Raw genomic sequence first — 13,778 nt, 5'->3', positions numbered from 1 at the left:
GAAAGGGACAGAGAGAGAGAAACATCAATGACGAGAGAGAATTGGTCAGTTGCCTCCTGCACACTCCCTATGGGGATCAAGCCTGAAACCTGGGCATGTGCCCTGACAGGGAATGGAATCATGACCTCCTGGTTCATGGGTCGATGCTCAACCACTGAACCACACACCGGCCAGGGCACTGCAAGAATTTTTAAAACATGCAATGCCTGACTATTTAGTCAGGGACACTGACCTCTTTTCCCTTAGACTGTCAAATAAAAAAATGACAACAGCCAACAAAACAATAGACGATTTTTTTTTTTTGGTCGGATCGGCAAAAAATTTATTTTTGGTGTGCCACAGAATTTTAGTAATTAGTTTATGTGTGCCATGAGATGAAAAAGGTTGAAAATCATTGCCCTAGCCTATTGTCAAAAAAATGCATCCTATAGAGGGGGAAAGCTCATGAGGGGTTGGCATGTGACATGTATTTATATTCATTTGAATTGAAAAATTAGGCCAGACTTTGTCTGAAAGAAGATAAATATGATTAGGTTTGGTTGGTTTGACAATTAAAATTGACCTTGACATTTAGGTCATGTGGTTGATATCTTCCATAAAACGAATGAGTGTGGTAGGCAGGATTCTAAAGTGACTCCTAAGATTCCCACCCCTGGAATACATCTGTCTCCTTGAGTGAGGGCAGCACCTGTGAATATAAGGGAGTATCACTTCTGTAATCAGGTTACCATACATTGCAAAGGTGGCTAAGGTTCCTAATCAGTTGAATCTGAGTTAATAAAAATGGAAGATTAGTCCGGCTGCCGTGGCTCAGCGGCTGAGCATCGACCTAGGGTCCAGGAGATCGAGGTTCAATTCCCGGTCAGGGCACATGCCAGGGTTGTGGGTTCGATCCCCAGTAAGGGGCATGCAGGAAGCAGCCGATCAATGACTCTCTCATTATTGACGTTTCTATCTCTCTCCCCCTCTCTCTTCCTCTCTCTGAAATCAATAAAGATATATATTTTTTAAAAAGGGAGATTATCCTGAGTAGGCCTGACCTAAATCAGCAGAGTCCTTTAAAAAGGGTCTAAAAGTGTGAGACAAGAAACAGCAGCAGATATATTCCTGTTGGCCTGGAAGAAGCAAACTGACAGTTATAGGGAGAGTCATGTGGCAAGGAATGGAGGGCCTCTAGGAGCTGAGGGTCTCAGACATGCAATTGAAAGAAAATGAATTCTGCCAATAACCACAAAAGCTTGGAAGAGGACCCCAAGCCTCAATGAGACTGCAGCCCCAGCAAATACCTTGATTTCATCCTTGTGAGACCCTAAGAAGAGAATCCAGCTAAGCCATGTCTGGACTCCTAACTTACAGAAACTGTGAGAAAAACAAATGTGTTGTATTAAGCCACTAAGTTTTTGATAATTTGTTATGCATCAACAGAAAAGTAATACAATAAGCTAGATCTGCAGCTCCAAGGACTGAATGAAAATATATTTAAAAGAATGTGCTGGGCCAGTGTGGCTCAGTTGGTTGAGCATGATCCCATGTACCAAGAGGTCACAGGTTTGATTCCCAGTGAGGGCACATGCCTGGGTTTTGAGCTCAATCCCCAGGAGGAGGTGTGCAGGAGGCAGTCGATTGATGTTCTGGTCTCACATGGATGTTTCTCTTTCTCTCTCCCTCTCCCTTCCTCTAGCTCTAAAAATCAATAAAAAATATTATATTTTTAAAAAAAGAATATAACGAGGTAAAATACATTTTATCAATACATACTGTCATGGCCTTGGCTGGGTGGCTTAGTTGGTTGGAACAACGACCTGTACACCAAAAGCCTGCAGGTTCGATTCTGGTCAGGACACATACCTAGGTTGTGGGTTTGATCCCCTGTTGAAGCATGTTCGGGAGGTAATGAATCAATGTTTCTCTCTCTCCCTCTTCCTTCCTCTCTCTCTAAAAAAAACAATTTTTAAAAAATCTTTAAAAACAAACATGTCCTCAGGTGAGGATTAATTGAAAAAAAGAAGGAAGGAAAGAAGAAAGGAAGGAAGGGAAGGGAGGGGAGGGGAGGGGAGGGGAGGGGAGGGGAGGGGAGGGGAGGGGAGGGGAGGGGAGGGGAGGGGAGGGGAGGGGAGGGGAGGGGAGGGGAGGGGAGGGGAGGGGAGGGGAGGGGAGGGGAGGGGAGGGGAGGGGAGGGGAGGGGAGGGGAGAAAGAGAAAGCAAGCAAGCAAGCCAGCCATGGCTAAGGTGAAGTTAATACTGTTTTATTTCCCAATCTTTCTTGGATATATTAGACTAAACAAAGTACCTCTAAATAAAAAAAAAAAGTGAAAAAGTAACATTTAAATTAGCATTTGACAAGTCCTGGAAATGCTAGAAAATGAAAAAGCCAATAACTCTAAAGATCAGGGAACAAATCATTTTGCAAGTCAGGGCATTTCCAACTTTTTGCTTTAAACAAAACTGAAGGAGAACCTAACTCAGTTGCTGGCTGATACATCATTAAAAATAATTTTTGATAGATCACAATAAAAATTTTGGTACATAATTTGAAGGACATTTTTAAATTGAGTTTGTTTGCTTTAATTTTTTAAAAATATATCTTTACTGATTTCAGAGAGAGGAAGGGAGAAGGGGAAGGGGAGGGGGAGAGGGAGAAAGGGAGAGGAGGGGGAGGGGGGAGGAGGAGGGAGACAGAGAGAGACAGAGAGAGAGAGAGAGAGAGAGAGAGAGAGAGAGAGAGAGAGAGAGAGAGAGAGAGAGAGGAACAACAATGATGAGAGAGTCGTCATTGATTGGCTGCCTCCTGCATGCCCCCAACTGGGGATCAAGCCGGCAACCTAGGCACGTGCCCTGACTGGGAATCGAACTGTGATCTCCTGGATCCTAGGTCAACACTCAACCACTGAGCAATGCCCAGCTGGGCTACTTTACTTTTTTTCTTCTATTTATATTAACAAGGGTTCTCAAGACTTACATCTACAGAAATGGAAATAGGAATAAAATCTATGCTGAATCCTGCCTGATTCACAAGAGCAAGACCCTGTCTCATTCTAGGAATAGGTAATCTTCACCCATGAAACATAAACTAATTTAAACATAATACAAACAGCTACATAAATGTTATTGAGTAATGCATTTTCAATAAAGCTTTATGATTAATTATTTTTCAAAATTCATGACACTTATGTTCTTTTGATCAACTACGTTCTACTAATAATTCAACCCAAAAGAAAGGTTTTAAAGCTTTATAGTCATTGGGGAAAATTTAATAGACATTTTTGTTGTTACAAAGTATAAATACAAAGGATGGATCAATCAAAGACTTTTTTTTTTAATCCTCACCTGAGGATATGCTTAGAGAGAGGAAAGGAGAGACAGAGAGAGAACCACTGATGTGAGTGAGAAACATCAATTGGTTGCCTTCTGTACGTCCCTAACCAGGGACTGAACCCACAACCCAGGTATGTGCCCTGACCTGGAATTGAACTGGCAACATTTTGGTGCACAGGATGCCTGACGCTCAACCAACTAAGCCTCTCAGGCCCGACCAATCAAAGACTTTTAAACACAAAAATATTTTATTAGAATATAATTATGTAGAAGTGGAATGAAAAGTTCACACACACAAAACGACAATGTAAAATTTTCAACTGTTAAAAAAGCACTTTGTCATGTATATTTTAAAAGGATGAATGGTGAATATCAAATTGTTATGGTCACCCGGCCAGGTGTGGCTCAGTGGTTGAGCATTGACCTAGGATCCAGGAGATTTCGGTTCGAGTCCCAGTCAGAGCACATGCCCAAGTTGCAGGCTCGATCCCCAGTCGGGGGCAAGCAGGAGGCAGCCGATCAATGACTCTCTTATCGTTGGTATTTCAACTCTCTTTTTCCCTCTCCCTTCCTATATTTAAAAAAAAATTGTTATGGTATTTAGATTTCATTGGATACATTTAAAAGGCTGATGGAGCTGTTTCACTTTAAAATGTCAGTATTTAGAACACACAATTATATCCTCTGCAACTATTTGAACTTAAAGATGAAAATTTTTAGATGTCAACATAAAAATGTGTGAAGTTTTCAAAATTATTTTGGGAACACATAGCAAAAATGTTAGAAAACTCATTTTAAGAGAAAGAATCAAGAATCTCTTGATTAGTTGTGAGCCTAGTGTGAGAAAGAAGGGACTGATGATGACCAGCTTTCTGACTTGAGAACTGAGCATATCACTTATCTTAGATGTAAGTTTATGAAAGATGATAATAAGCTTGGATTGGGTCATGTTCTGAACATCTACAGAGGAATGTCCAGGAAGCAGGGGATTTAGTAGTTTTAGACAAGCTGCAAAAGAAGGCTTCTTCAAGATGAAGGTTGTTTGCCTGAAGACTTAAAGGAGGTAAAAGGGCTACTTGTGTCTTTATCTGCAACAAGGTTCTACGCAGAAGAAATGAGTACAAAAGCCCTAAGACTAGAACATGCCTATGTGTTGTAGGTACAGGAAACCAGTGTGGAGCAAGAGTAAAGCAAAAAAAAAAAAAAAAAAAAAGGACAGTATAAATGAGGTCAGTGAGGTAAAAGGGAGGAGGAGTTAGTACCAGACTGTAGAGGGCCTAGCAGGCCACTAAGAGGACTTTTATTCTGAGAAGCAATGACAAGAGTTTTGAACAAAGGAATTACAAGATTTCACTTGCCTCTACAGTGTTGAGAAAAGACTGAATGGGTCAAAGGTAGAAGAGAGGAGAGCAGTTAAGAGGCTATCTTAATACTTCAGGCAACTGGTGATAATGACTTGGTCATAGATGGTAGAAACAGAAGAGTAAGGCCTGGCCAGCATGGGGTCAGCGGTTGAGCATCGACCTATGATCCAGGAGATAGAGGTTTGATTCCCGGTCAGGGCACATGCCTGGGTTTTAGACTCGATCCCCAGCAGGGGGCGTGCAGGAGGCAGCCGATCAATAACGCTCATCACTGAAGTTTCTCTCTCTCTCTCTCTCTCTCCCCCTCTCCCTTCCTCTCTGAAATCAATAAAAATATATTTTAAAAAAATAGAGTAAGAAATGGTGACTGAATATAATTACAGTGTGAAATAGAGCTAAGAGGATTTGCTGACAGATTAGACATGGGTTATGAAAGACAGGATTCAAGAATAACTCAAGAGTTTTATTCTGAATAATTAGAATGATGGAGTAGCCATGTACTGATATGGAAAAGTAATACAAAAGGAGCACATTCGAGGGGGAAGAGGAGGAGTTCAGTACTGGCTGAGATGCCTATCATACATCTGTGTGGAAGTATCAAGAAAGAAGTTAAATATCCAAAGGAGAGGTCCGAGCCAAAAATATAAATTGGAAGCAATGAGACTCGGTGGGATCTCCAAGAAGTAGACTGTAAGTAGAAAGATAAGTCCAAAAACAAAGTTCTCGGAGGTCAGGATGATGTAGTCAAGAAGATGAGGAGGAATCGACAAAGGAGAACACTTAGAAGGAATAGCCTGAGAGGGAGAAAACCAGCAGAGTTTTGTGTTCTGGAAACCAAATGAGGAAAGGATTTCAAGGAGGAAGAGATCAACTGTCAAATGCTAACAGGTCAATTAAGAAAGAATTACAAAGTGCTATGTAGTAAGAGGTAGTATTTGAATTTACAAACAGATTTCATAAGAAAACTGGGGTACTGAAAACTTTACTTGAAAGAGACAATAGTAGTGCTCACATCTAACTCCTGATGTTATTTTCATTGTGTTGCTTCATTCTCTACACATTCAAATGTGAAATGTGGAACACTTTACATATTTCAAAAGCTCCCTACTTAACTATCATATATTTTATGCAAAAGAAGAAAAGAATTTTAGGTTGTTAATTTTTAACGTGACTACATGAGATAATGCTAACTCCATTAGTTCCATTAAAATTCCTTCCTGATCGAAATATGCAGGCTAACAGAGGATATAATCAAACTACTGTTCCCTTGAAAGAGAGGCTATGGTTAATATAAAAGACATATACTTGATTTATATCAAGTGGTAACACAGGTAATGCTTTGCATACTCAGCATAAAACATTTTAATGGAATAGTATTGCTGCAAATATACCATACCAAAATTAAACTGAAATTAGAAGACTACTAAATCATGCCTGACAGGGAGCTAAATGCAGCAAATTAAAATACATCCCCAGTGCTCATCCAGTTCTGGCTTGAACCCCTTGTGTCAGTTTGGGTCATCCTTAGTTTGGAATAATTCCAAATGACTACCTGGAGTTCTACTGTTATATTCAGTGGCTTTAGGAAATCCAGAACAGGTCACAAAAATCATAGGATGTCCTATTTCTAGTTTTCAATTGCAGTGATATTTTCAAACAGCAACTTTGATCAAGTTAATCTAATTTACTTTGTTATATATAGGACTTCCTTAACCTGGTCTACCCATATTCTCCCAACTAGCTCCATCTCCTTCTTTTGATTTGATCTTCATTCTTTAAAACAAGTCCTGTTCCTGCCTCTCTCTTGGCCACAAATCCTTTCTTGCCCCCTCTCCTTTGTTAATTCCTGTTGATCTTTCAGATAACTATTTACTTCTTTATTTTCTGTCTCTCTCACAGCCATTTAGGATGGAAGCTTTATGAGAGCAAGGGCTGTGCTACCACCTCAGTATCAAGAATAAAATAGTGCCTGGCATACAGGAGGCACTCAATATATTCCTGAATATATGCTCCAGAACTCAACACAATGTTACTTCCTTGACGTTCTCATGTCAGTGATATCACTTTTATTTTCTCAAAGCATCATACTTTTCTTCTAGGCCCCAGGAAAGATCCAGTGCAATCTTCTAAAACAGTTTCAAGAGACATTAGTACAAAGGTAGAAACTCCAGAATCTTTCAGATTCCACAAAAGCATTTCTGAAACAAAATTCCCCACTCTCTTTTTCCTCAGACATTCTCACACTTCTTAAATTTTAGACAGATATTTAAGAGCAAACTGGTGGTTGAGGTGGGGAGCCAATATTTAGCCTGAATCAAATTAGACTGAGGAACAAAGTAATTCAATCCATTCTTTCTAGCTCTATGAGATCTGTAACTATGGATGACAGTAAAGGACAACAGATAATTTCTTTTCCATGACTAGTCTGCTGAAGAACACCTTATAGAAAAGACATGTACAAGGGAAATATCAGGGACTAAAAAACCTGATAAAATGACATTAAGGTCCTGGCCAGGTGGCTCGGTTGGTTGGGGCATCATCCGGTACATCAAAAGGTTATGGGTTAGATTACCAGTCAGGGCATATACCTAGCTTGTGGGTTTGATCCCTGGTCCCGGCACATACGAGAGGCAACCGATCAATGTTTCTCTCTCAAATCAATAAAAACATATCCTTGGGTGAGGATTATTTAAAAAATTACATTAAAGCATGTTTCCCATATGTAGTATGCTGACACTGACACTTCTCAGCATACAATCAAATAGCACATGCACAAAGGCATTTCAAAGACACAGATAATGAGCTGCATTTACAAATATATCCCACGCTCTTTTCTCCCCCAAGTAATATGATAGCATCAATGTTCTTGGGGAGTAGTGGTTAAAGCATTTATGTTTCTGGCTCTTTTAGGTAAGATACATAATTTAGCAGTAATGTTAACAATGCATGTATTATCCATTAGTAGTGTCATTTTGTTCTGTTTTACCCTTTGTAGTGCTGTGTGTATTTAAATGCCAAAGATGAAATTCTGTGTTAAAAGTTAAAACAAAAACAAAACAAAAAATTAGAGAGCACCACATTTCTATTTCCAAAATTATTTTTCCATCAATGTTCATGTTTCTACATAGCGAAATGAATATTTAATGTTGGTTTTAAAAAACCTCTTGCATTTCAAAGTCAACAATGGTCACTTTACCAAATATATACATATATATATATTGGTTTTCACAAAAATTAGTCAAAATTTGAAAATAAGCAAAAGAGAATACTAGGTGTTCTTCAGTGCAGTGCTGTGCTAGGAACTTTGCTTGCTATCTATTGACTGGGCTATTACAAATCTATAAGACTAATTTAGAGATTTCTGTCTGATACAGATGCAAATTCACATCAGTTGTCTTTTCTAGGATAACCCAAAATTTACTGTTTATATTCCTGTAGGATATTAACTAATTTTGTATTTAAACCAATAATCTTACCTTAATATTCCTTTATTAAATTGCCTCTAAATACCTACCTCCTCAAATTTTCATATGAAGTGGCTTTAACATCTCATGAGTTTCCTCATTAAGTAATGAGTTGAATCAAAATCATTGACATATTTATTTATACAGGGTGGGGCAAAAGTAGGTTTACAGTTGTTCATATGGAAAATAATACTACGAACAACTGTAAACCTACTTTTGTCCCATCCTGTATTTGGTGTCATGATTTTATCTTTCTTAAAATTATACTTTAACAGTTTTAGAGGTTCCACCAAGATGCCCATTTGGACTACAATGATAGGGCCAATTAAACTACATTGCTTCTTTCCTACACACATATAGATATTCCTTATAGAACTTCTGAGCTCAGAAGTACCCTCATTTATATAAACCAAAACCTCAAAATTTAGAATTTCAGCCTAGACAGTAAGCACTTTAGAGCAGGGCGTTTGCTTTTATTCATCTTTGTATTCTTAGGATCCAGTATGGTGCCAATATGTGTTCAACAAATGTTAAATGAAGGTAGAGTACACCACATGGTTAATAGCAACACCAACTGTAAGAGAAAATCCTATTAGTCCATTGCTGCTTCTACTACTAATGGTAGCAGTCTTTGTAACTATCTTGTCAGGTAGAGGAAGGAAGCCAAGTTCCAGATGCATTGAATGTAGAGATGGAGCCTCCCCAGAAATGGCAGGAATTCTCATTGTGCAAAGACATGGGTGGAAGGTACATACCAGAATTTAACACATCCTGCAAAGAAACTCTTAGCAGACACTATAAACCTACATGTTGCAATACCACAAATACCTAAATACCACAAAACTAGACATAATCCAAATTACTGACGCCAAAAATTTTCCAAAAATATAAAAAATGGGTTTTCCATGGAAATATACCCCAATTGTATAATAGTAAATTAATAAATTAAATTGAAATTGCTTTTTGAATTCACCTAAAAAGACCAAATTTTCTTAGATGTATTTATTCCATAAGCAAAGGGTATACAAGAGCTGTAAAATAAGACAATACAAATCTACAAAGCACCTGAGTTTCAGGAAAACAAACATAATACATAAATGCAAAATAACAACCTCAAAGCAATGGACTAGGGTTGGATGCTAGTTCTGGCTTTGTTTCCAGCCTAACCTGAAGAAATCAATTTGTATTTGTGCATGAAGGATTATCAGGGTCAAAGCTACTTGTTAAATAAGTTATGCAACACATATTCAAATACTATTTGCTATCAGAAAGTACTAATAGATAGATACCTGCCTCACGGTGCCAATAATACAGACCTACTGGATAACTGCATTCACACTTCTGTGTGGTTGAAGGATCAATTACTATCTAAACATTTTTCTTTGCTCTTAACTCAGGCCAGGGTTCATTACCACCACTCAGCACACTTTCCATTTCTTTCCCTCTCCTTTTAAAATAGGGCTGCATATGGAAGCAAGGTCAGTTTAATAGTTTTAACACCTAGTATACCAGTGAAGTGATAGCTGTCTTAAGTGCCTGCCCCTAGTCACTTCCACCAAGTTCTTTAAAAGACATGACTTGGCTCAAGGAAGCAGGATCTCCTTGAAAGAATTATGAAAAGAATGAAAAATCTGAAACTCTGAATGCATGAGGAAAATGTTTTTACCTTTAATATATACTACTTCCTTTCATTTATAGAAATTTAATGTATAAAAATTTAGTTTTCAAGTGCAGTCTTTTAAATTAATGTTTATTTTTCTTTATTTTAAAATGTATTCTTTGTTATTTTGTACAAATGTCAGAAGGAATTAAATTTGCATCGATGGCATGGAAAGCCCATGTTCAGAAGGCATGATATCTTATCCTGAACTCACAGTCTTTAAATTTGTCTTGAACTTACAAAAGCGTTATTATAAACATGATAGTATGATTATTATCTAAATTCACAAAGGATCGACAGCATCTACAGGAGAGAGACACCCTAGCGATGCTCTCAAACTTAAAAGATTGCTTTTTTTAATGAGTTACACCTTTTTTTGTCGTCTTAAAAAGACTCCAAGTGCTAAATTGCACCCAGTAGAGAAACTGACCAAATTTTATAGGGGAAATCTCTTGTAAACAAGAACACCTTCTTCAGGAAGTGAAGAAGCACTTTAAAGTTACCTCGAAAATTTTAAATGGGAGAGTATAGCTCACTGACATTCCGCACATGTCAAACGCATTCATGTTACAAAAAAGTACTACCCCTTAAGTGAGTAGACGCCCTTTACTAGCAAACCGCCTAGGGGAACAATCCCAAAGAACTGGATTAAAAGTAATCACCAGGCCTGAAAATGTGCTTTTGTTTTAGAAACTGTCTAAATACCAGCGGGACTTTCTCTTGCCCGAATCCAGCCTGAGGACAACAAATTGGTCAACGGCGGAAGTTGCCTGACGAAATGACTGCAACATGAAATCCAGTATTAAGATCATAACAAAACCTTCCTTCCGGGCCAAGCCAAAAAAACAAAAACAAAAACAAAGCAAAAAAAACTTAAGAAGACATCCTTTTGGATGCAACAGGCAATTATGAGCGCCCCCCTCGCGAGCCAGAGACTAACAGGGGGACCCGGGACCTGGAAGGACGTGCAGTTCCCCGTTAGAACCGGGGCACCCCGCCCGCCTGCCGCCCGGCTCGGCCCACACAGCCCAAGGCCGCCCCTGCACCTCCCTCGGCCCCCGCGGCCGCCCGGGCACCAGCACTGACCTTCCGCAGGGCCGAGACCAACAGTCCCCGCCATTTCGGACTGTTCTCTTCGCTGAAGAACTCGTAGGGCTGCGGCGCCTGCTGCATGGCCCCGGCGGCAGCGCCTCCGCATCGGGGGCTGCCCGCGGGCCAAACCGGGCCGCGCCGGTGGCCTGACAGGCAGGGCGCGGGCCGCCTCGCCTCGCCGGGCGCCGCCGCCTCCCACCTGGGCCGCAGCTACGGCCGAGGCGGCTCGGAGGCGGCGCCGGCGGGCGGGCGGGCGGAGACTCCGGGGGCGGCTTCCTCGGCCCCGGTGGCCTCGCCTCGCGCGGCGTCCCCAGAGGAAGCGCGGAGGCCCGTGAGCCCAGGAGACCCCCGGCTGCGACCGAGGCGGCGGCCTCCTCTCCAGGCGGCGCTGCCCGCGCCTCGAGCGGCTCCCCCTCCTTTGTCTGGCTTCGCAGTCCGGCGGGGCTCCGGTTGGCCTCGCCCCCACCCCGACTCCCGCTACGGCTGCGGCGGGCGGAGACCGACGGCGGTGGCTCCCCTCCTCATCGCCTTATCTCCGCCCTCCCAAGTGGCAACGCTGCTCGGCCCGGCCCGCCCGAGTCACCTCCAGAGGGCCCTGGAGACCGACCGGGCGTGTGCGTCGGCCGAGCGAGCCACACTTGCGCGCACCCAGGGCCGGCCACCACCGCCACCTCTTCAGCAGCCGCGCACAGCGCCCCAGGGCCGCGGCGGAGCTCCGGGTCCCGGCAGCCGCGGCTCGGCCCGCCCCCTGGGCCCGGCGCTCAACAGCCCGGGTGGCCCGAGCAGCCCAGCGCCGAGCATGCGCAGCGCGGAGCGGGCCGAGGCGCCGGCCCGGCGCGGGGGCGCGGAGACGTGGGGGCCGGGCCGCCGGAGCCTGTCTCTCTGCGGGGCTTCTGGGAGCCTGCTCCAGAGAGACTCCCCAACTTACTGCCTTTCACACAGACTCTCTCGCCCCTCGACCTTCCCCAGGCCACCCTAACGCGGTGCCTCTCCTCGAGCGCGTTGAGCCCCCAGACTTGGGTCGTGGGAAGCATGCTGCATGGGAATGTGGCGAGAAAGGCGTTCGGGCTGGACACAGTATTGAACCTATTTGCGTTATGCCTGCCTATTCTGTATATAGGAGATAGTAGCTTATCAGAGAGAGGTGGTGTGGGGAATGAAGGAGGTGAGGCGTGGAAAGCTCTTCGCACACGGTAGGGGTGGAAAAGGCAGATGACAGTGACGTTAACGGAGCTTGAACTTAAAGGTCCTTCTTTTGCACGGTCCCCTACGTGTTTACAAAATCATCGTTTTTGTAAAACTGTCCAAATATATTTTTGAATTTTCCTTAATGATGTCCTCCAAATTGTGCAGGCGTCAGGTCCCACAAAACCTGGATCTGCCCGTGGCCCAACCATACTCAATAGCTCTCAGGAAAGATCCCCCGACCATAAGTTTTCCTGAGTTGGAGAGGCATCAACTCTGGAAACTTTATCATTAGCATAAATTTCATTCCACTATAGATGCTGCCCATATGGATTATAATAGATTGTCCCTAGCCACCAGCAGCGAGGAAAGGAAAGAAAGTGCAAAAAATAAGTCTGCTACACCTTAGTTCCAGGACCAGTAGCTGAGCATTTAGCCTCCCCTAAAACACACACACCAAACATTCTGTCATTTTGACAAGATCAGAATGGCAGGGTTGGAAAATTTATATCTTTTTCTAACCCAAGTATCCAATGAATCAAGAATGTCTTCTAATAAATGGTAACATCCACATTCCCATATCCTGGGGATAAAAGTGAAATGCGTATGTTTCTCCAAGTAATCTTTCCATCAATGAGGGCAGACTTTGGCTTACATGGCGGGTCTTTGCTTTTCTCTCCTCCTGAACTCCAGCCATAAGCTACTAAGCAAACTACTAGGCGATGATTGTATTTTCTCAAAGGAGAGTAAAGTGGTTATTGGAAGTTTCATTCTTGGCCAAGAATATTGGAAGCCTTCTCTATAGGCCAAATCTGGCTTGAAGACATATTTTGTTCATCCAAGGCTATATTTAAATTCTTAGAATTGTTAACATTAAAAAAAACCATTTTGTATATCTGGATTTTCAGCTTCTCTTGACAAAGATCTGGCAACACTGGGCCCTGCTGCATTCCTGCAAGGGAATAATCAGAGTAGTGGCTGCCCTCTTTAGGAGAGTATGCTATCCCATTTCCAGTTGGCTACATTCCCCACCTGGCACTCTTCACCCTTTTATGTAACCTGCCTAGTCTCTACAGGCATCTTAGTTGTGATCTCTGGGCCAGGCAAACAGAATGTGATCCACGTGTGTGTGGAGGGTAATCCAAGAAGGCCAGACAAATGGGCCATCCAGAAAAAAATGTTGGATCCATACCCCTCCACTCTACACTAGGATAAATTCCAGATGTGTCAAAGATTTAAATGCAAAAAATAAAACTATAATTTGTTTATAACTTCTGAGTACAAAGGACCTTTCTACTATGATATAAAATCTAGAGGATACATTCTATTTTTAAAAATGTATTGGGGGAAAAAATACCACAAACTAAGCCAAAAGGCAAATGACAAACTGGAAAAAATACCTGCAATTCATTTCCTAGAATTAATTTCCCTAATATTTAAGAGTTCCTATAAATTAAAAAGACTAAAACTCAGTAAGAAAATAAAGGATAAAAGATAGGAAAAGACAGTTTACAGAAAAGGAAATATAAATGTCTCAAACACATTAAAGACGCTTAACTTTACTCAAATTATGAAAAATGCAAATTTAAATTATATTGTTATTTTTACCTATTTGAATAGCACAGATAAAAAAGTTTGATTATACACTATTTTGGTCAGAGAATGGAGAAACAAGTACTCTAATATATTATTGGTGAG

At 41.7% G+C, this 13,778-nt stretch overlaps 1 protein-coding gene across 1 annotated transcript in view; it reads right to left on the bottom strand.

Annotated features, from left to right (window-relative positions):
- SOS2 (SOS Ras/Rho guanine nucleotide exchange factor 2) overlaps positions 1 to 10,993 on the bottom strand; it is a 77,809-nt gene extending 66,816 nt beyond the window's left edge. The window contains exon 1 of the mRNA XM_016198088.2: positions 10,890 to 10,993. Within this exon, the coding sequence (XP_016053574.2) occupies positions 10,890 to 10,976 (87 nt within the window). The 5' untranslated portion in view covers positions 10,977 to 10,993. The remainder of the gene's footprint in view (positions 1 to 10,889) is intronic.
- Positions 10,994 to 13,778: the final 2,785 nt, after the last annotated feature.

Source organism: Miniopterus natalensis, chromosome 1, assembly GCF_054644295.1.
Source record: "Miniopterus natalensis isolate mMinNat1 chromosome 1, mMinNat1.hap1, whole genome shotgun sequence".
Classification (NCBI taxonomy): Eukaryota; Metazoa; Chordata; class Mammalia; order Chiroptera; family Miniopteridae; genus Miniopterus; species Miniopterus natalensis.
The sequence above is the reverse complement of the archived record's forward strand: the minus strand, read 5'-3'. Positions and strand labels throughout refer to the sequence as shown.